Source organism: Microtus ochrogaster, unplaced genomic scaffold (assembly GCF_000317375.1).
Source record: "Microtus ochrogaster isolate Prairie Vole_2 unplaced genomic scaffold, MicOch1.0 UNK22, whole genome shotgun sequence".
In the NCBI taxonomy this organism is placed as follows: Eukaryota; Metazoa; Chordata; class Mammalia; order Rodentia; family Cricetidae; genus Microtus; species Microtus ochrogaster.
Window position 1 is genome coordinate 5,509,787 of NW_004949120.1, and position 19,274 is coordinate 5,529,060.

Here is a 19,274-nt window from a genome sequence, read left to right on the forward strand (position 1 = left end):
CCTTATGTTATGGTGACCCCCCCCCAATTATAAAAGTATTTCCATTGCTACTTCATAAATGTAATTTTGCCACTGTTAGGAATCATAATGTAAATACTTTTTGGGAAAGGTGTCATGGCCCACAGGTTGAGAACCTATGTATTAACCATTGTACAGAAATACTTTCTGATAAAAGAAGCATTATCTTTTTTTGTTCATTTGTTTGTGTTTTCCCCAAGATAGAATTTCTCTCTCTGTAGGCCTGGGTATCTTGGAACTTGCTTTGTAAACCAAGCTGGCCTCGAACTCATAAAGAGCCTCTCTGTCTCTCAAGCTGGGATTAAAGGTGTGTGCCACACTGCCATTACCAGGCTCTGAATGTGCCTTGAACTGTAAAATACTTACTCTTTGGTTAGCAAGAACTCAGGAGATCATCTGTCTTAACATCAGGAGACCTACTTTTTTCCTGCCTTTTTTGTTTTCTGGTAGTTGTTTTGTTTGTTTGATAATTCTAATCATCCTTGTCTTATTCTTGCCTAAGAATGGCTCCCCCTCCACTCCCTGCTGTCTGCTTCCACTGTTTTTCTGATTGTTTGTTTGTTTTCAGCAAACTGTATTAGGCTTCCATATGGTTTTCTTATTATTCTGGGTTGGAGTCATAGGAATATTCAGGTTTGTCTTTGGTACCTTTAATGAATTTCAGAAAAATTTCAGCCATTTTTTTTCTTAGAATGTTGCAGCTGCTGCTGCTGCGCCTCCTCCTCCTCCTCCTCCTCCGTGTGTGTGTGTGTGTGTGTGTGTGTGTGTGTGTGTGTGTGTGTCTCGGGTTTTTTTGCAGACAGCGTTTCTCTGTGTAACCACTCTGACTGTCCTGGAACTGTAAAGGGTCTGCTGAGAATATAATGCAGAAGTTTAGGCTGTTTTCATTGTTTTGACACAGTAGTTCTAGGGAAATTAAGTTAATTAGGAGACTGTATGAGGTAACATTAATTCATACTTTTTAAATTACTTGAAAGTCAGGTTAGTGGAAGTAATGTGAGTGAGGGAAAAATAATTTATGTTGGGAATGGTACCATTGAGATGTCTTATTTAAGGGGAACTTTTGGACAATCAAACATTGAATAGCCCTGAAGTAAGAACCAGATGTCTGATAAAGTTTCACATTAGTCACCCCAAGTGAAAATGGGTCCGGGGCGAGAAGAGGGGTATAGGTGGGCGGGTTGCTGCTTTCAAGAGGATGGTAAACCAAGCTAGCCTTAAAGTCACAAAGATTTATACACTCCCTCTTTTTAATTTTTTTTCCTTTTTTGTCCTTTTGAGACAGTCTTGATAAATTGATTAGGCTGATTTCAAACTCAAGATCCTATCTTGCCTCGGCCTCCCAAGACAGCCCCCGGTGTGTGTGTGTGTGTGTGTGTGTGTGTGTGTGTGTAGACCAGAGATGACCCTCAGGAATCTTTCTCTATCACTCTCCACCTTATTTTTTTGAGACGAGTCTCTCACTGGAGCTAGCCCATTAGGCAAGAATGCTGGCCCAGAAGACCTTGGGAACCTAGTGTTCCCCCATCTCTGGGATTACAGGGATATAAGTGCCGAGGATCCAAACTCAGGTTCTCATGCTTACACAGAAAGGACTTCACCTACCTAGCCATCTCTCCAGCCCTAGGCCTTTATTTCTTGATGGACCCTGTATCCTATTAAACCAGTCATTGAGTGCATAGATTGAAAGGTTTGGGGTTTATTTATAATTTCCTTTGGGTCTGACTTTTGTCTTCTATGAATTGCTGAGAAATCCTCATCTGTTTTGTTTTTTAATATACTAAGCAGATCTCTGTGAGTTCGAGGCCAGCCTGGTCTACAAGAGCTAGTTCCAGGACAGGCTCCAAAGCTACAGAGAAACCCTGTCTCAAAAAAAACCAAATGAAAAAGAATTCTCAGTGCCTTGTTCTTTAGTGCTTTAATAACCCACTCAAGCGGCTTTTCTGCTTAAGTCTGATTATGTGCTCTACGCTAGCCCAGGTCTCAGGTCTCTATTCTCCTCAGTGTACAGCAGCTGATTTTCTTCTTGTGTGTGTTAGGCTCAAGGTGCTTTGTAAAGTGCAGCATCGTGTCTAAGATTCCTAATGCATCTCTTCACATTTACATGTTCATTATGTCATTCGTTTATTTTGGTTTTTAGTATGTATATATAGCTTTGGCAGACCTGGAACTTGCTATGTAGACTGGCTAGCCTCAGACTCAGAGATGCTCCAGTCTCTGCTTCCTGAATGCTGATATTAAAGGTCTTGCACCACCATGTCCAGCTCATTTGACTTTTTTTAATAGATAATACTGTTGTATCACTGATCATTTTAAATATCTAAAATCTTTGCTTTGGGCTATTAAATTGTTTTTTCTTTAATTTTTGTTCATTACTACTTTTTGTTAACTGGTTTCTTAGTTTTTTGTTTTTGTTTTTTTTTTTTTTTACTTCATGTTTATGGCATCTCTAAAATTAGGAATTGTAGAATTTTACTTTCCTCCACATTTTTTCTCTCTCCCTGCAGGGTAGTTTTCTTGCTTCTACAGTGTGAACCCTAGCAGCCCTTTCCACATAAGGATCAGGAGTAAAAACAGTTGATTGGACCAAAGATATCACATAGTTGTAAAGATATTATAGTATTACAATATTAAATATAGACTGTAGAAGTTAATTTGTCTTCTGAGTTTTTTGTATTTATTTTTTTTGACATTTTCTTACATATAAACAATGTATCTTTTGGTTTTTCTCTGTGTAAAGGTCCTATCTGTCCTGAAACTAGCTCTTGTAGACCAGGCTGGCCTCGAACTCACAGAGATCCCCCTGTCTCTGCTTCTCGTGTGCCAGGATTAAAGGTGTGCATTACCACCACCCGGCTTTCTTTTGTTTTTGCATCTTGATCGTATTGTACATCTCCCGCTCCCCCCAGGCACCTCCAATACATTCCATCCCTCTTCACATCTTTTCTGTAACCAGCTGAGCACTGCCTGTTGGAATGCTGACTGACATTGTTGGCTTGATTTTTGCAGGTTGCCATAGCTGTGATGAGGTCCTGGGTTGGGATGGTCATGTCATGTCCGGAGGACAGCATTTCATGGTACTCCTCCCATTGGCTCTCACATTTTTCTCCGCCTCCTCTTCCCCAGTGTTTCCTAAATTTGTAGATCAAGAGTTTATAGAGATGTCCCATTTAGGGCTAACCAATCAGTAGTCTCTTAATCTCACTTTGACCACTGCAGAGACAAGCTTCTCTGGCCAAGGAAGGGCAGCCCTACGTGTATAAACACAAATGATTAGAAGGTAGTGTAGCAGAGCCAACAGTATCAGGTGTGTGTCCACCCCCGCCCCAGGCCTTTGATTTGACTAGTCATGGGCTTTTGACATGTACCAGACACAAATTCCTTCCTGTGTAGCAGGCCTCTAAGGCCTCTAATCCAATCAAAAAGTGATTGCTTACTTTTTACCATTATTATTGGGTGCATCTTGCCTGGCAGGTTATTATTGTAGCATGCAAGGGTCACTGCTGGGTAAAACCATTGATGGGTTTCCCCTCCCCCACATCCACCCCCATGGCCTGCATAATATCTTGTGGCAGGGGAAAGTTTAAGTCAGTTCCAGCTTGATTTCTACAGTCAGCAGCCGAAGCGTGCTGCTTTTCAGCGCTACTGTGTTGCTCTAGCTCCTGAAGGCCACCAAGAGTAACGGCGGCAATAACCTGTTTGGTTCTGGAAAGGTATGCAACTTCCTTTAAAAAATGGTTGACAGCCGGGCGATGGTGGCGCACGCCTTTAATCCCAGCACTCGAGAGGCAGAGGCAGGCGGATCTCTGTGAGTTCGAGACCAGCCTGGTCTACAGAGCTAGTTCTAGGACAGGCTCCAAAGCCACAGAGAAACCCTGTCTCGAAAAACAAAAACAAAACAACAACAACAAAAAAAAAATGGTTGACCGCAAATTGTGTAGTATCTTTTATTGGCACCAACAACCTGACTCTTAGTGAACTAGTTCTACTTGAGTAGGGCACTTGATTTGTTATTTCTAGTTTCCTGACCCACCCTGTGATTCCTGAAGTGAGGCCTGTAGCATCAGCCTCCAGCACATTGTGTTCTATTTGTGTTTTGTCTCCTAAGTGTTAAGTCTAAGCATCCGCTTTTCTCCTATGCTTTTACTTTGAGGCAGAACTGCTTTGTCAGAGCGTAAATGTGCAGTTTGCTATTTGGCCCTTCTCAAGTTTTGTTTCCTTTTTAAAATGTTGGATTCAGTTATGTTTGTTTGGTTTGGGGAGGGGCTTTTTTTAAACAATCATTTTATTTTACATACCAATACCAGTTCTCTCTCCCTGCCTCCTCCTGTTGTCCCTTTCTCCCCCCCCCCCCAACACACTTGGTAACCTCTCCTCAGAGAGGGTGAGGCTTCCCATGGGGAGTCAACAAAGTCTGTCACATCACTTGAGGCAGGACCATGGCCCTCCCCCCAGTATCTAGGCTGAGCAGCATATCGTCCATGGGAAATGGGCTTCAGAAAGCCAGTTCGTGCACTAGGGTTCCACTGCCAGTGGCCCCACAAACTGCTCAAGTCACCCATATTCACGGCCTAGTTTAGTCCTGTGCAGGTTCCCCTGCTATCAGTCCAGAGTCAGTGATCCCCCACTGGCTTGGGTCAGCTGCTTCTGTGGGTTTCCCCATCATGGTCTTGACCCCTTGTTCATATTATCTTTCCTCCCTTTCTTCAGCTGGACTTTGGGAGCTCAGTCCAGTGCTTAGCTGTGGACCTCTGCTTCTGCTCCATCAGCTGTTGGATGAAGGCCCTATGATGACAGTTATCAATCTGATTATAGGGGAAGGCCAGTTAAGTTACCCTCTCCAATATTGGTTAGGGTCTTAGCTGGGGTCATCCTTGTGGATTCCTGGGAATTTGCCTAGTGCCATAATGCTCCCTCTATCAAGATATCTCTTTCCTTGCTCTATCTCTCTGTCCTTCCCCCAATTCCACCTTCCCAATCCCTCATGTTCTCCTCCTCTTCTTCCCTCATATCACTCACCTTCCACCCTCCACCTTCCCCCTCCCCCAAAAGCTCCCAATTAACTTAGGAGATTGTCTATTTCCTCTTCCCAGGGGGATTCATGTTATGTCTCTCTTAGGGTCCTCCTCCTCTCCTGGCTTTTCTGGGGTTGTGGATTTTAGGCTCATTATCCTTTGTTTTATGTCTAATATCTACTGATGAGTGACTACATACCATGTTTGTCTTTCTGGGTCTGGGTTACCTCACTCAGGATGGATTTTTCTAGTTTCCACCCATTTGCCTGCAAATTTCAAGATGTCATTGTTTTTACTGCTGAGTATTACTCCATTGTGTAAATGTACCACATTTTCTTTATCCATTCTTCAGTTGAGGGGCATATACATTGTTCCCATGTTCTGGCTATATTGAATATTGCTGCTAGGAACACAGTTGAGCAAATGTCCTTGTGGTGTGAGTGTACATCCTTTGGGTATATGCTCGAGAGTGGTAATGCTGGGTCCTGAGGTATGTTGATTCCTAATTTTCTGACAGATCGCCATACTGATTTCCAAAGTGATTGTACAAGTTTGCACTCCCACCAGAAATAGAGGAGTGTTCCCTTTACCCCACGTCCTCTCCAGCATAAGCTATCATTGGTGGTTTTGATCTTAGCAATTCTGACAGATGTAAGATGGAATCTCAAGAGTTGTTTTGATTTGCATTCCCTGATGGCTAAGGATGTTGAGCATTTCCTTAAGTGTCTTTCGGCCATTTCAGATTCCTCTGTTAACTGTTCTCTGTTTACACCTGTATCCCATTTTTTAATTGGATCATTTGGTATTCTGATGTCTAGTTTCTTGAATTCTTTATATATTTGAAGATCAATGCGCTATCAGATGCAGGGTTGATGAAGATCTTTTCCCATTCTGCAGGCTGCCGTTTTGTCTTGGTGACGGTGTCCTTTGCCTTACAGAAGCTTCTCATTTTCAGGAGGTCCCATTTATTAACTGTCTCAGTGTCTGTGCTACCAAGGGTTATATTTAGAAAGTGGTCTCCTAGGCCAACACGTTCAAGCATACTTCCCACTTTCTCTTTTGTGAGGTTCAGTGTGGATAGATTAATGTTGAAGTATTTGATCCATTTGGACTTGAGTTTTGTGCATGGGGATAAATATGGATCTATTTGCATTCTTCTACATGTTGACATCCAGTTATTCTAGACTCATTTATGAATATACTTTCTTTTCTTTGTCAAAAATCAGGTGTTCATAGGTATGTGGATTAATATCCGGGTCTTTGATTCGATTCCATTGGTCCATCTTTCTGCTTTTATGCCAGTACCAGGCTGGTTTCAGTACTATAGCTGGAAGTCAAGGATGGCGATGCCTCTGGGAGTTCGTTTATTGTACAGGATTATTTTGGCTATATGAATTTCAAGGTATGTAAAGAATTGTGTTGGGATTTTGATGCAGATTGCAATGAATCTATAGATTACATTGAATCTATAGATTGCTTTTGGTAGGTGTTGAGGCCCTGTGGGTCCAACACAGATTCCCTAACTGGACTGGAACGGAGTCGCGAGGAATAATCAGACGCAACTTACACGGTCATCATTGAAGGGCATCTCAGGGTCTTTTCTCCTCGATCTCCCAAAGATCTCCCTGCGCTTATTATCCAAACAGCTTATATATCATCACATAAATTGAGCGGGGGGCGGGGGGGGATACATTAGACTCGTATCCTAGGTAACCAGGTGAATGGCCTTTTGTCACACCTGCATTCTACCTGTATGCTATCTGTCACTTAGGCCCGAATTAGCATCTCTATAAGATATCCTCCAAACATCCTGACCATTGTTAGGCAGAGACAGCTTGTCTGCAGAGCTACATGACCCCCTAGGATGGGGCCTATGGCTTTATCGCCTGGCTGCCACACCATATAGAAATATGGGCCTACAAGTAGGATTGCCATTTTTATTATGTTGGACCTTCCTATCCAGGAGCATGGGAGATCTTTCCATTTTCTGGTATCTCCTTCAGTTTCTTTCCTCAAAAACTTAAAAGTACTTGTCGAGCAGGTCTTTCACTTCTTTGGTTAGTTTTACCCCAAGATATTTTATGTTATTTTTGGCTATTGTGAAGAGTGATGCTTCTCTAATTTCTTTCTTGGTCCATTTATTATCTGTATATATAGGAGGGCTACTGAATTTTTTTTTTGAGTTAATCTTGTATCCTGCCACATTACTAAAGGTGTTTATCAGCTGTAGGATTTTGGGGGTCACTTATGTATACTGTCATCATCTGCAAATAGCAAAAGTTTGACTTCTTTCTTGCCAATTTGTATCCCCTTGGTCTCCTTTTGTTGTCTTATTGCTCTAGCTAGAACTTCAAGTACATATTGAATAGATACGGAGAATATGGACAGCCTGTCTTATTCTTGATTTTAGTGGAATCACTCTGAGTTTCTCTCCATTTAGTTTGATGTTGGCTTGCTGTATATTGCCTTTATTGTGTTTAGGTATGCTTCTTGTATCCCTGACCTCTCCAAGACCTTTATCATGAAGGGGTGTTAGATTTTGTTGAAAGCTTTTTCAGCATCTAATGAGATCATGTGAGGTTTTTTTTTCTTTCAGTTTGTGTATATGGTGGATTACACTGACAGATTTTCGTATGTTGCACCATCCTGGCATCTCTGGGATGAAGCCTGCTTGATCATGGTGGATAATTTTTCAGATGTGTTCTTGGATTAGATTTGTCATAAAGAGTGGGGTATTGAATCTCCCACTATTAGTGTGTGGGGTTTGATGTGTGATTTAAGTTTTAGTAATGTTTCTTTTATAAATGTGGGTGCCCTTGTATTTTGGAGCATAGATGTTCAAAATTGAGACTTCATCTTGGATTTTTCCTGTGACAAATATGAAATGTCCTTCTTATCTCTTTTCATTAATTTTTATTTGAACTCTGTTTTGTTAGATTCTAGGATAGCTACACCAGGTTGTTTCTTAGGTCCATTTGATTGGAAAGTCTTTTTCCAACCCTTTACTCACAAAAAAAATGTCTGTCTTTGAGGTTTAGGTGTGTTTCTTGTATGCAGCAGAAGGATGGATTCTATTTTTGTATCCATTCTGTTAGCCTCTGTCTTTTTATAGGCGAATTGGGGTCATTGATATTAAGAGATATTAATGATCAGTGGTTGTTAGTTCCTGTTATGTTTGATTTTTGTTGTTGTTGGTTTTGTGTGTATGTTTCCCTTCTTTGGTTTTTGCTGGTGTAAGGTTATCTTTTACCTGTGTTTTTGTGGGGTATAACTAACTTCCTTGGGTTGAAGTTTTCCTTCTAATACTTTCTGCAGAGCTGGATTTGTAGATAGGTATTGTTTAAATCTGGTTCTGTCATGGAATATCTTGTTTTCTCCGTCGATGGCAGTTGAAAGCTTTGCTGGTATAGTAGTAGTCTGGGCTGGCATCCATAGTCTCTTAGTGTTTGAAGAACATTTGTCCAAGACCTTCTGACTTTCGGAGTTTACATTGAGAAGTCAGGTGCAATTCTGATATGTCTGCTTTTATGTTACTTGACCTTTTTCCATTGCAGCTCCTAATATTCTTTATTCTGTATGTTTAGTGTTTTGATTATTCTGTGATGAGGGGACTTATTATTTTTTTAGTCCAGTCTATTTGGTGATCTGTAAGCTTCTTGTACTTTCACAGGACTGCCCTTTAGGTTGAGAAATTTTTCTTCTATGATTTTGTTAAATATATTTTCTGTGCCTTTGAGCTGGACTTCTTCTATCCCTATTATTCTTAGGTTTGATCTTTTCATAGTAGCCCAGATTTCCTGGATATTTTGTGTTAAGAATTTAGCTGGATTTAAGTGGTGGTGGCTCATGCCTTTACTCCCAGCACTCAGGAGGCAGAGGCAGGCGGATCTCTGTGAGTTATAGGCCAGCCTGGTCTACAAGAGCTAGTTCCAGGACAGGCTCCAAAGTAACACAGAGAAACCCTGTCTCAAAAAACAAACAAACAAACAAAAAAGAATTTGTTGGATTTAACATTTTCTTTTATTGAAGAATCTATTTCCTCTACCGTTTGTTCAGCACCTGAGATTCTCTCTTCCATCGCCTGCATTCTGTTGTTTATGTTTGCATCTGTAGTTCCTGATTGTTTATTCAGATTTTTCATTTTTAGAATTCCCTCTGTGTTTTCTTTATTGTCTCTATTTCAGTTTTCAAGTCATGAACCATTTCCTTCACCTGTTTGGTTATCTTTTTTCTTGGCTTTCATTGCTTTCTTTAAGGGATTTATTGATTTCTTCCAATTTTTTGTTTGTCTTTTCCTCTCCTTTAAAGGAATTTTTCATTTCCTCTTTAAGGGCCTCTATCATCTTCATAAAGTTATTTTTAAGGTCATTTTCTTCTGCTTCATCTGTGTTGGGATGTTGGCCTTACTGGTGTAGAACCACTAGTTTCTGTTGGTGCCATGTTGCTCTTTATGTCTCTAAATGTGTTCTACACTGTTATCTGCCCATCTCTTTCTCCAGTGGGTGCAGGTGAGGCCTGTGGATTAGGTAGTTGCTCTTCCTCTCCAGGTACAGGCAGAGGTGTGCCTCTGGTGATCACTGATGCAACTCTAGGACTCCTCCAGGTACAGGCAGGCCCAGGCTCTGGTGCTCACTCCTCCAGGTATAGGTGGGTACAGGTGGTCACAGTCATGGTAGGGAATGGTTGGGGGTATGGGGAGGCTGCTCCCAGATCTCTGGGGTTTTGGTAGGGGAGCACAGTATGTGTCTCTAGGGACTAGGGCCTAGAATGCAGGGCCCTCCAGTTGGGAACCCAGACACACATCTCCCGGTGCGGTTAGGGCCAAGCTGTTTGTTTTTAAGTAAGATTTGGTGTTACTTGTTTATAATGTTGAGTTAAAGCTTTATCCTGGCATCAGATATTATTGTTTTGTAATTAAATGTGAAATAAACAAGGATTATGTGTGGTGAGGAAACACACATCCATGCCACATGTGTGGAAACTAGAGTATTACTTTTGGGAGTCAGTTTTCTTCTCCCACATAGTTCTAGGGATCTAACTGACATCAGGTCTGCAAGGCAGCATTTTTATGCACTGAGCTATCTTACCAGCCCTGATTGTCCTACTTTAGAATAGAATGGAAAGAAAAAGTCAAATGCAATCTGTAAACTAATTAAATTCTGTATTCAAAATCCAGTTTTAAAAGACATTTCAGGGGAGCTGGAGAGAACGCCCAGCACTTAAGAGCACTTGCTGCTTTTGCAGAGAAGCAAGGCTTGGTGCCTGGCTCCAGCATGGCAGGTCATAAGCCTCTGTAACTCTAGCTTCAAGGGTTTCAACACCTTCTTCTGGCCACTACGGGCACTGGATGCTTGATACACACACACACACACACACACACACACACACACACACACACACACACAAAGCATCCTTCACATAAAGTACAAATATATTGTTAAAGACATTTTGACTCTTCAACTCAATGATAAAGATAAATACTAAAAAGACAGTGATCAAGCTCATTTCATTGTGAAGAAAGTGAGTTGATGAGGTAGCTTTGTAGGTAAAACGCCTGTCATTAGGCCCGATGACTGCAGCCACACCCTGGGACCCACATGTGAAAGAGGACATAGTGCCCCCTACTGTCCTCTGACCTCCATATGCACACTGTGCCATGTGCCTAGTCCCCATAGTCACACACGAAAAAGTATAAAAAATTCAAGTGATGAAAGTATGTAGCTGATTCTACATACTTTTATGTAGAATGGTAAGATTTTAAAGTGGCCTAAAGGAAATAAAAAAATACTTAACATTATTACCCTTCAGAGGAATGCAGATGCAGACCACAGTGAAACTGGATGCGGTGGCCCATGCCTATAATCCCAGCACTTAGGAGGTTGAAGCAAGAAGATAAGTTCAGGGGCATCCCTGGTTTTGTAACAAGTTTGAGGCCAGCCTGGGCTACATGAGACCCTGTTTCAAAACAAACAGAAGGACCACAGTGAGATGTCACTCGTCGGCCATTGTGTTAAATACTTAAAAATGCCATTAACAAGATCGTGGGGAATCCATCATCTCAAACACTGTTGGTGGGAATGTAAAGTTACAGGATGCTTTGGAAACTAATCTGGCAGTTCCTGCAAAAGTAAAATACAATATTTAGTATACACGCCACAATTCACTATAGGTATAGACCATGAAATATAAAAATGTCTTACAAATCTTGTATATAAATCTTTATTAGTGGCATTACTGAAAATAATCAAAGCATGGAAACAGTCCAGATGTCCCCAAACTGATAAATATGAATAAATATACTTTGTCTATAATGAGTAATGAATATTCCAAAATCTGAAACTTCGTGAGGAATGACATAATGCCACAAGTAAAAAGGAAAAAAATTACCTCTGACATCAGGTGATAAGCTGAGGTTAAATGTAGCATATACCTGTAATTCAAGCACTTGGGAGGCTGAAACAGAGGGAGCATGAGTTTGAAGTCAACTTAGACAAGTCCTAAGCTAGCCTGTAGTAAGTAATGAAATCATATCTCAAAAAAATAAATGTATTAAAAATTAAATAGTTATACTCACAGGAGAGAAATGCCATGAGTTCATGACCAGCCTTGGCTATATAACCAGGTCTAGCATCCAGCATTGCAAGAATTTGTCTCCGAAACAAACAAAAACTACAGGCATACTGTGACACATGCCCATCTCATGTTCTGTTTAGTTCTGTGTAACATGAGGGCCTGCTTGTTCTCAGGGTTTCTGTCCCACCTTGTCCTTGTGTTGCCTGGTTCCCGCAGTTGTTAAGTCCCAATGAAATCACACAGAGGTCTACAAAGTTATAAACTGATTGGCCCATTATTATTATCTGTGTAAGCCATGTGGCTCAGTACCTTATTCAGCGGGCAGGTCACATCTTGCTTCTTCAGTGTCTGGGCAGGACTGCAGAAAGAGCTTCCTTCTTCCCAGAATTCTCCTGTTCTCATTGACTCACTTGTACCTCCTGTCTGGTTGCCCCACCTATACTTCCTGCCTGGCTACTGGCCAATCAGCGTTTATTTAAGACATAATTGACAGAATACAGAATTGTCCCACTCTAGTTCTGGGGTTTTCAAAGTAACAAATTGATTTCACTGTTTAAAATGGCTCCCAAGTGTAGATCTATCTAATATTCCAAAGTACAAGATGGCTATGATAGGCTTTACTAAAAAAAAAGTATGTGAATTAGATGTGTTATTGTGCTGGTGACAATGAGTTACTGATACATTAACAATATAACAGAAATGCACATGTAGCAAGTATATGCACTAATTGGTTGATGAAAATATGACCTGAACGACAGGCATGGTGGCATATGCATTAGTCCTTGTACTAGAGAGGCTAGCAGCTACACAATGAGTTATAGGCCAGGATGGGCTATCTCAAATAAAGTGACCTGAAGCTAAAGGAATCTAAACCTTTGTATTTTTTAAATGAGACACGAAGGCTAGCTACACTCATTTAATCATTATTATATTATATCAAATTAGCATTTTTCCTCATAAACACATAATTAAAACCATAACAAAAGGGTATTTCTCAGTACATCAGTCCATGCTGGAGAGCTAGTTCATTGCCCATAGTATGCTGAGGATAAGCTTCAGTGTCTACTCAGAACAAAAGAGAAGGGCCAGAACTTGTATAGAATATGAATATGTACTCTCTAAAATTCCTGAGGAAATGAGAGTGTAGTGCAGTCACGAAAGATTATGGGCAAAGTCCACAGGTAATCAAAGTAATGTTTTCTGATAGGAATTACCCTCATTTCATTTTGTTGATTAAAAAAAAATACTCTGACCAAAGACAATTTGTGGTGGGAAGGGGTAAACCTTTGTATTACTCCCAGGAATAATGATTGGGTATTGGTACAGTTCATAAATCTTTTTTTTTATTGAGTCATTAATGGAATCTTACAGAGACTATCCTCCACAATTTGATACACATCAGCCATTTATCAGACATTATAGTAAGTGGTTTGAGTCTACTATCACATTAATCCTCAAAAATATCTCATAAAAGTTATTACCACATCTCCTATTTTCGAGATGAGAAACCCGAGGCTCAGACGGAGAGCTAAGAGCTACAGGTGTAGAGTCTAGATATAAAAGCAGTCTACAGAAATATAAACTCATGTCTTAAGAGGTATGTCAATAATCCTAAGTCCTTGCTTTTACAACTGTTTCTAACTTCAAAATATTAAATGTCAAAGGATACTTACTCTTAAGTTTCTAATGCTGTCTTGATGTTTCAATTTTTCAAAAAAAGATTGAAAAAAATCTGATCTCTCCACGTGTCTTGGGACTACACAAAGTGCATCAATATCAGCTCCTACAGAAATAAAGTGATTTCTTAAGAAGGATATCCAATATTTTCATTCAAGTTTACATAAATACAGAACTAAGTATGGAAAATGAGCAATGTTTATTAACAATAGTAAGATAATGGGAACTATGTTCCTTACACACTAACTGTAAATAACTAAAACAGTTTACTAAAATTATCACTAGAACATAAATAAAGAACAGTTACCTTTGGTGTGTACTCCAAGCCTATAAGATCCAAATGTGAAAATTTTACCACCAACAGTAGCCACAACAGAAGGGGGGAGATTCTAAAAGAAAAGGCATTCAATCACTTAAACTATTTTCCTTTTCTCAATAAAAAAAATAGCACATTCAAAATGTTCAATAAATTTTAAAAATTGAAAAAAAAAATACTCTGACCAAAGACAATTTGTGGTGGGAAGGGGTAAACCTTTGTATTACTCCCAGTAATAATGATTGGGTATTGGTACAGTTCATAAATCTTTTAAAAAAAATACCTGCCTCAGTAACTAGAATCAACTATCTATGAAATATCTGGAGTAGAAAAGGTTGTAGAGACAAAGTGAGTTTGTTAGCAAAGGTTGGGAGTGGGAAAGAAACTGAAGTGAATACAGACTATTTTAAAACTAACTTGGCATGACCAGCAGTAGGTTTCATTATGTTGTTTCCATATATGTTGTTATGACTTCTCCTCATTCTCATTGCCCTCCCTGTGAATTTAGGATATCTTTTTTGGGGGGGGGGTAATGAAAATGTTGCAAAATAAAATATAATCATAGTACAACTGGGAATATTTAAAAACACACATTGAAATTTATATTAAATGGGTGAGCTGATGGTAACTAAATTTTATTTCAAAGCTGTTTATTAAACATTTCTGGGAAATGGATTAGTTTTTAATATTAATTGAATCATAGATTGTATGAAACATAGTTTTCAGCGATGTGTTAGTGGCATGATTTGGTCTAAAATATATTTTTCTTGAGAGATGTATTCTGAGATATTTAGGGGTAATTTGTTAAGTTTAGAGGTTAATTTCAGATGTTTCCAGAATTTATGGACAAGAGGAAAAGTAAATATAAGATGATAGTAGTTATTGAATCTGCTTTAAAAATATGTATGTATTCTGCCATGGTTTTTTTTTTCTGTTTAAATTTTTTCAAAAAAAAAGGTGAGCAGAGGACAGTAAACCCAGCATTGAGAACGTACCGATTGTCCTGTCCTAGGCTTGCTTAGTCTCCTTTACTATTCTGATCATGTCAGAAAACAGTGTGCTGTGGACACTAGATTCATTTAAGCATGTCACATAGAAAAGCATTAAACCTGGTGTCCATGGAGGCCAGAGAGGGTGTTGAGCTCCTGTGACTCCAGTTATTAGAGTTGTAGACAGATATGAACTGCCATATGGTGTTGGAAATCAAATCTGCTCCTGTGGAAAAGCACCCAGCATATAGACTTTAAGTCATTAAGCTTAATATAGTAAAGACAGTTTTTTAAATTAAAAAAAAAATTTAAAAGGAATTTTCAAAGCAAGTTATATATAGTTAAAAGAAATGGAAATTCTAATACAAACAGAAAAATACAGTAGCCATAATTAAAACTTAATTATTGAACAAAGGATTTATTTTGTGTTTGAGTAACTCATAATTTTTTTGTGTGTTTTAGATCTGCTGATCTGGGCCCTGCCTTATTGACAAGACCTGGACAACCAACACTTACCAGAGTGCCCCCACCTATTCTTCCCAGGCCATCCCAGCAAACGGGGAGCAGCAACATAAACACTTTCAGACCTGCTTACAGTTCGTTTTCTTCTGGATATGGGGCCTATGGAAATTCATTTTATGGAAGCTATAGCCCTTACAGTTATGGATATAATGGACTGGGCTTTAACCGCCTTCGTGTAGATGACCTTCCGCCCAGTAGATTTGTCCAGCAAGCTGAAGAAAGCAGTAGAGGTGCATTTCAGTCCATTGAGAGCATTGTGCACGCATTCGCCTCTGTCAGCATGATGATGGATGCCACCTTTTCAGCTGTCTACAACAGTTTCAGGGCTGTATTGGATGTAGCAAATCACTTTTCCCGGTTAAAAATACACTTTACAAAGGTTTTTTCTGCCTTCGCGTTAGTTAGGACTATAAGATACCTGTATAGACGGTTGCAGTGGATGATGGGTTTAAGAAGAGGCTCAGAGGATGAGGACCTATGGGCAGAAAGTGAAAGAACTGTGGCCTGTCTTGGTGCCGAGGACCAAGCAGCTAACTCAGCAAAATCCTGGCCAATCTTCCTATTCTTCGCTGTTATCCTTGGTGGTCCTTATCTTATCTGGAAACTTCTGTCTACCCACAGTGATGAAGTAACAGGTAAGAATCATTAAACGAACCGGGTATAATGGTGCACATCTTCAATCCCAGCATTCAGGAAGCAGAGGCGGGCGGATCTCTGTGGGCTCAAGGCCAGCCTGGTCTACAAAGCAAGTTCTGGGACAGCCAAGGTACACAAAGGGACCCTGTCTCAAAAAACAAACAAACAAAAAACCAGAATAATTAAACAGCTTCAAAACTATGTAACAACAGTCTCAAACTTCAAGAATGGGTTTGTCAAATTAGCATTCCTAGTATTCATTTGCATTTACTGTTTTAATGCAATTATACTTGTAGTTAAGAGCTTCAAAACTAGACAAAGAATACTTTAGTAACAGGACAGGCTTGCTAATGAATTTACTCAGTTTAATAGTACATATTAACCTAACTTGTCCACAGAGTAGTGAACTTGGTGTTGGGAATTACATAAAGATCCAAAGAGCATAATCCCTATTTCTCTAAAATATTATTGAAGAAAAATCATTAAGACAATATCAGGCAGTTTTAGGAAGGCCAAAAAGGGGCAGAAATAAATTCAGGTCTAACAATTGATTGTTAAACCCACAGTCTGTCAGCTGGCAAAAAATTCTAGAAAAGTGAAGCCAATATTTTTGACCATGGTAACTAGAAAAAAATGGCATCTGAATTAGCTTTTTGATAGCTTTTTATTGTAGGGATATAGCTCATAGTATGTATGAAGCCTAGGGTCCAATCAATAGTACCACCATAAAAGGAAGAAAGGGACCGTCAAGCAAATACAAGCAGGTAGAACAGCTTGAACAAAAATACATGAGCAGAAAATGTGAGACCTTGCCAACAGCTGTCTTTATACACAGACTAAAAGGATAATTAGAATTAGATTGAAGGCCAGTGGTGAAAGATCTTAATTGTTGCTGTGACACTTCATTTTCATTTATTAAGGAATTGGTGATTTTTTATTGGTAGTTTTTGTGGTAAGCATTTGTAACATAATTTTCTAAAGAGTTCAAACTGAGGATTGGAGGTATAAGTCACTGCTAAAGTCTTTACTTGTCTGCATGTATATTTAAGGCCTAGGTCTGATGCCCGGCATGTGAGAGGAAGAGCAATTAACAATTTTTCCAAAGTGTTTGAGATAGATCCAAATTGAAGTGGATTGCAGTTAAATAGTGGTAAGATCATAAAGGGCTGGATTATAAACAGTATCTAGTGACCTGTTTGGCACATTTTTAAAAAGGGCTTACTAATTTGAGACATTCAATTAGATTTGATGAAAGAGATTGAAACCCTGAATCAGAATGTGTGAAGCGGGACAAATACAGTGGGTTCAGTTGCTGGTTGATGTGGTTTATAAGAGCAAAGAAGGAATCAAATGGCATAGACATTTGAACTTGAGTTATTGTGGATATTTTATTAATTAAACAGGTATTTGCTGAATGCCTAATACAGATCAATTATAGTTGTAAAAGACAGATATGAAACAACGTTTTGTGGCGGTTTAGAGGGAGGCAATCAACAAGACATGCAGTAAGTAGGAAAATAATAAGTGCTGTAGGAAAGAGAAATAACCAGGGATGTTGGGGAGTCATGGATGAAAGAAAAGGGGAGAGGGCTGTAGTGCTGCACATACTCAAGAAGGGTCTCCTGGAAGAGTGAGCAAAGGAGCACTCTAGCTACTGGAGAAAAGCTTGAAACAGTAAAGCCTCGAGGTATTTAAGTGGCAATATCGAACATGATAGATAAACAGGAAGGAGGTCAGTGTGGTTGTGGCATGTAAGAGCAGCAGGACATGAAGAGGAAGGAAACACTGGCTAGGCTTGTGTTGAGTTGGTGTACCACTGGGACGTTCTGTGGGTTTATTTGAGTCAGATTCTCATTCTCAACCCTTCATCTTACCTTCATCTAAGGTAGGTGTCTATCTGAGATAGATAGTAGGTAAGATTTACTTCTGAGAAGCAAAACTGAGTAAATTTGGCTCTTAAAATTCACTTTCCTGCTGCATAGAGCAGACTTCCACAGATAGGCCTCTGCTAACCCTGCACGGTTCCCACTGCTGTCGGCATGTGAGATAAGACTACTGTTTTCAGTAATCAGAAAAAAGAATATGTTTAACATCAGGAGAGAGGCTGGGAGATGGCTGAGCCAGCAACATGTCTGAGGAGCCTTGTGTGTGTGGCTCTAGCACGGGTGGACAGACAAGGCTAGATTCCTGACCCAATCCCAGCCAGCCTATTCACTATACAGTCTGTGAGCTCCAAGTTCAACTAAGAAACAGTGTCAGCAGTGATCTGGGAAGATAGCCAGCATCAATCTCTCAGCACTCTGTCTCTCTCTTTACCTATCTCCTCTCTCCCTCTCATGAACACATATATAACACACTTTAAAAACCACAGAAGAATTTTGGCATGTAAAGATTATAGGAAATTCAGATGTCAATGTCTATTAAACAGTTTTCTTGAGACACAGCCCTACTTGCACATTGCTATGACTGGTTTTATGCTAAAACAGCGGAGTAGCTTGTAGAAACTGTATGTGGCACTGTAATTGCTTCACACCTCTGGTCTGCATACTACAAAAGCTCAGTTACACTTCGGCAACACAGAGAGTGCCACATTGTTGCACTGTTATGATGGTTTGAATGCGAATGGCCCCTGGAGTCTCATAGGTTTGGATACTTGGTCACCGGGGAGTGGCACTATTTGAAAGGATCAGGAAGTGTGGCCTTTTTGGAGGATGTGTATCACTAGGTTTGGGCTTTGAGGCTTCCGAAGCCCAAGCCAGGCCCAGTGGCTCTCTCTTTTGGTTGCCTGCGGATCCATATGTAGAACTCTGAGTTACCATGTCTGCCTGCGTGCTGCCATACTCCTCCCCTCCCCCGCCATGAGAATAATGGACTAAACCTCTAAACTTAAGCCAGCCCAGTTAAATGCTTTTCTTGATAAGAGTTGCCATGATCACGGTGTCTCTTCACAGCAATAGACCTAAAACAGCTGTAGTCTTTTTTGGTGGTGATGATGTTGCTCCTGGGAATTAAACCTAGATCCTTAAGTGTGCTGGGCTGGTACTCTCCGTCTGAGCAATGTCTCATACTACGTTCATGGTGGGTTCATATATAGCACACAGAACTGAAGAGGCAGAGTAAACTTGGAGAGCTACACTTTAAAGACACAGTGGTCGAGTGTTGGTGAAATACTGTTTTTGTTATGCAGTGGCAGAATGGCTGTGTTGGATGAATACCATCACCAGACTGAACAGTGTTCATAATCAACACTGGGAAGACTGAAGTTGGGACTCTTACCAGAAAATTTTCTTACCCCCTCCCCCAAAAAAAGGAAAAAGAAGCTACAACCAGGGTTTCCTTTGCTAGTCAGTGGAGTGAAGGAAATCTTTATTTTTTTTTTTTTTTGGTGTTTTTTTGTTATTGAGAAAAGGAAAAAAAACAAGTTTCCGCCTCCTCCCAGCCTCCCACCTCCATCCCCCTCCTCCCACCCTTCTCCCCCTCCTCCCACCCTTCTCCCCCTCCCTCTCCAGTCCAAAGAGCAGTCAGGGT

At 40.1% G+C, this 19,274-nt stretch overlaps 1 protein-coding gene across 2 annotated transcripts in view; it reads left to right on the forward strand.

The window, feature by feature from the left end:
- Positions 1 to 19,274, forward strand: part of Pex13 (peroxisomal biogenesis factor 13) — a 37,718-nt gene that overhangs the window by 1,867 nt on the left and 16,577 nt on the right. For both annotated transcript variants that reach the window (XM_013353993.2, XM_005367742.3), the window contains exon 2: positions 15,051 to 15,745. In XM_013353993.2, the coding sequence (XP_013209447.1) occupies positions 15,051 to 15,745 (695 nt within the window). The remainder of the gene's footprint in view (positions 1 to 15,050; positions 15,746 to 19,274) is intronic.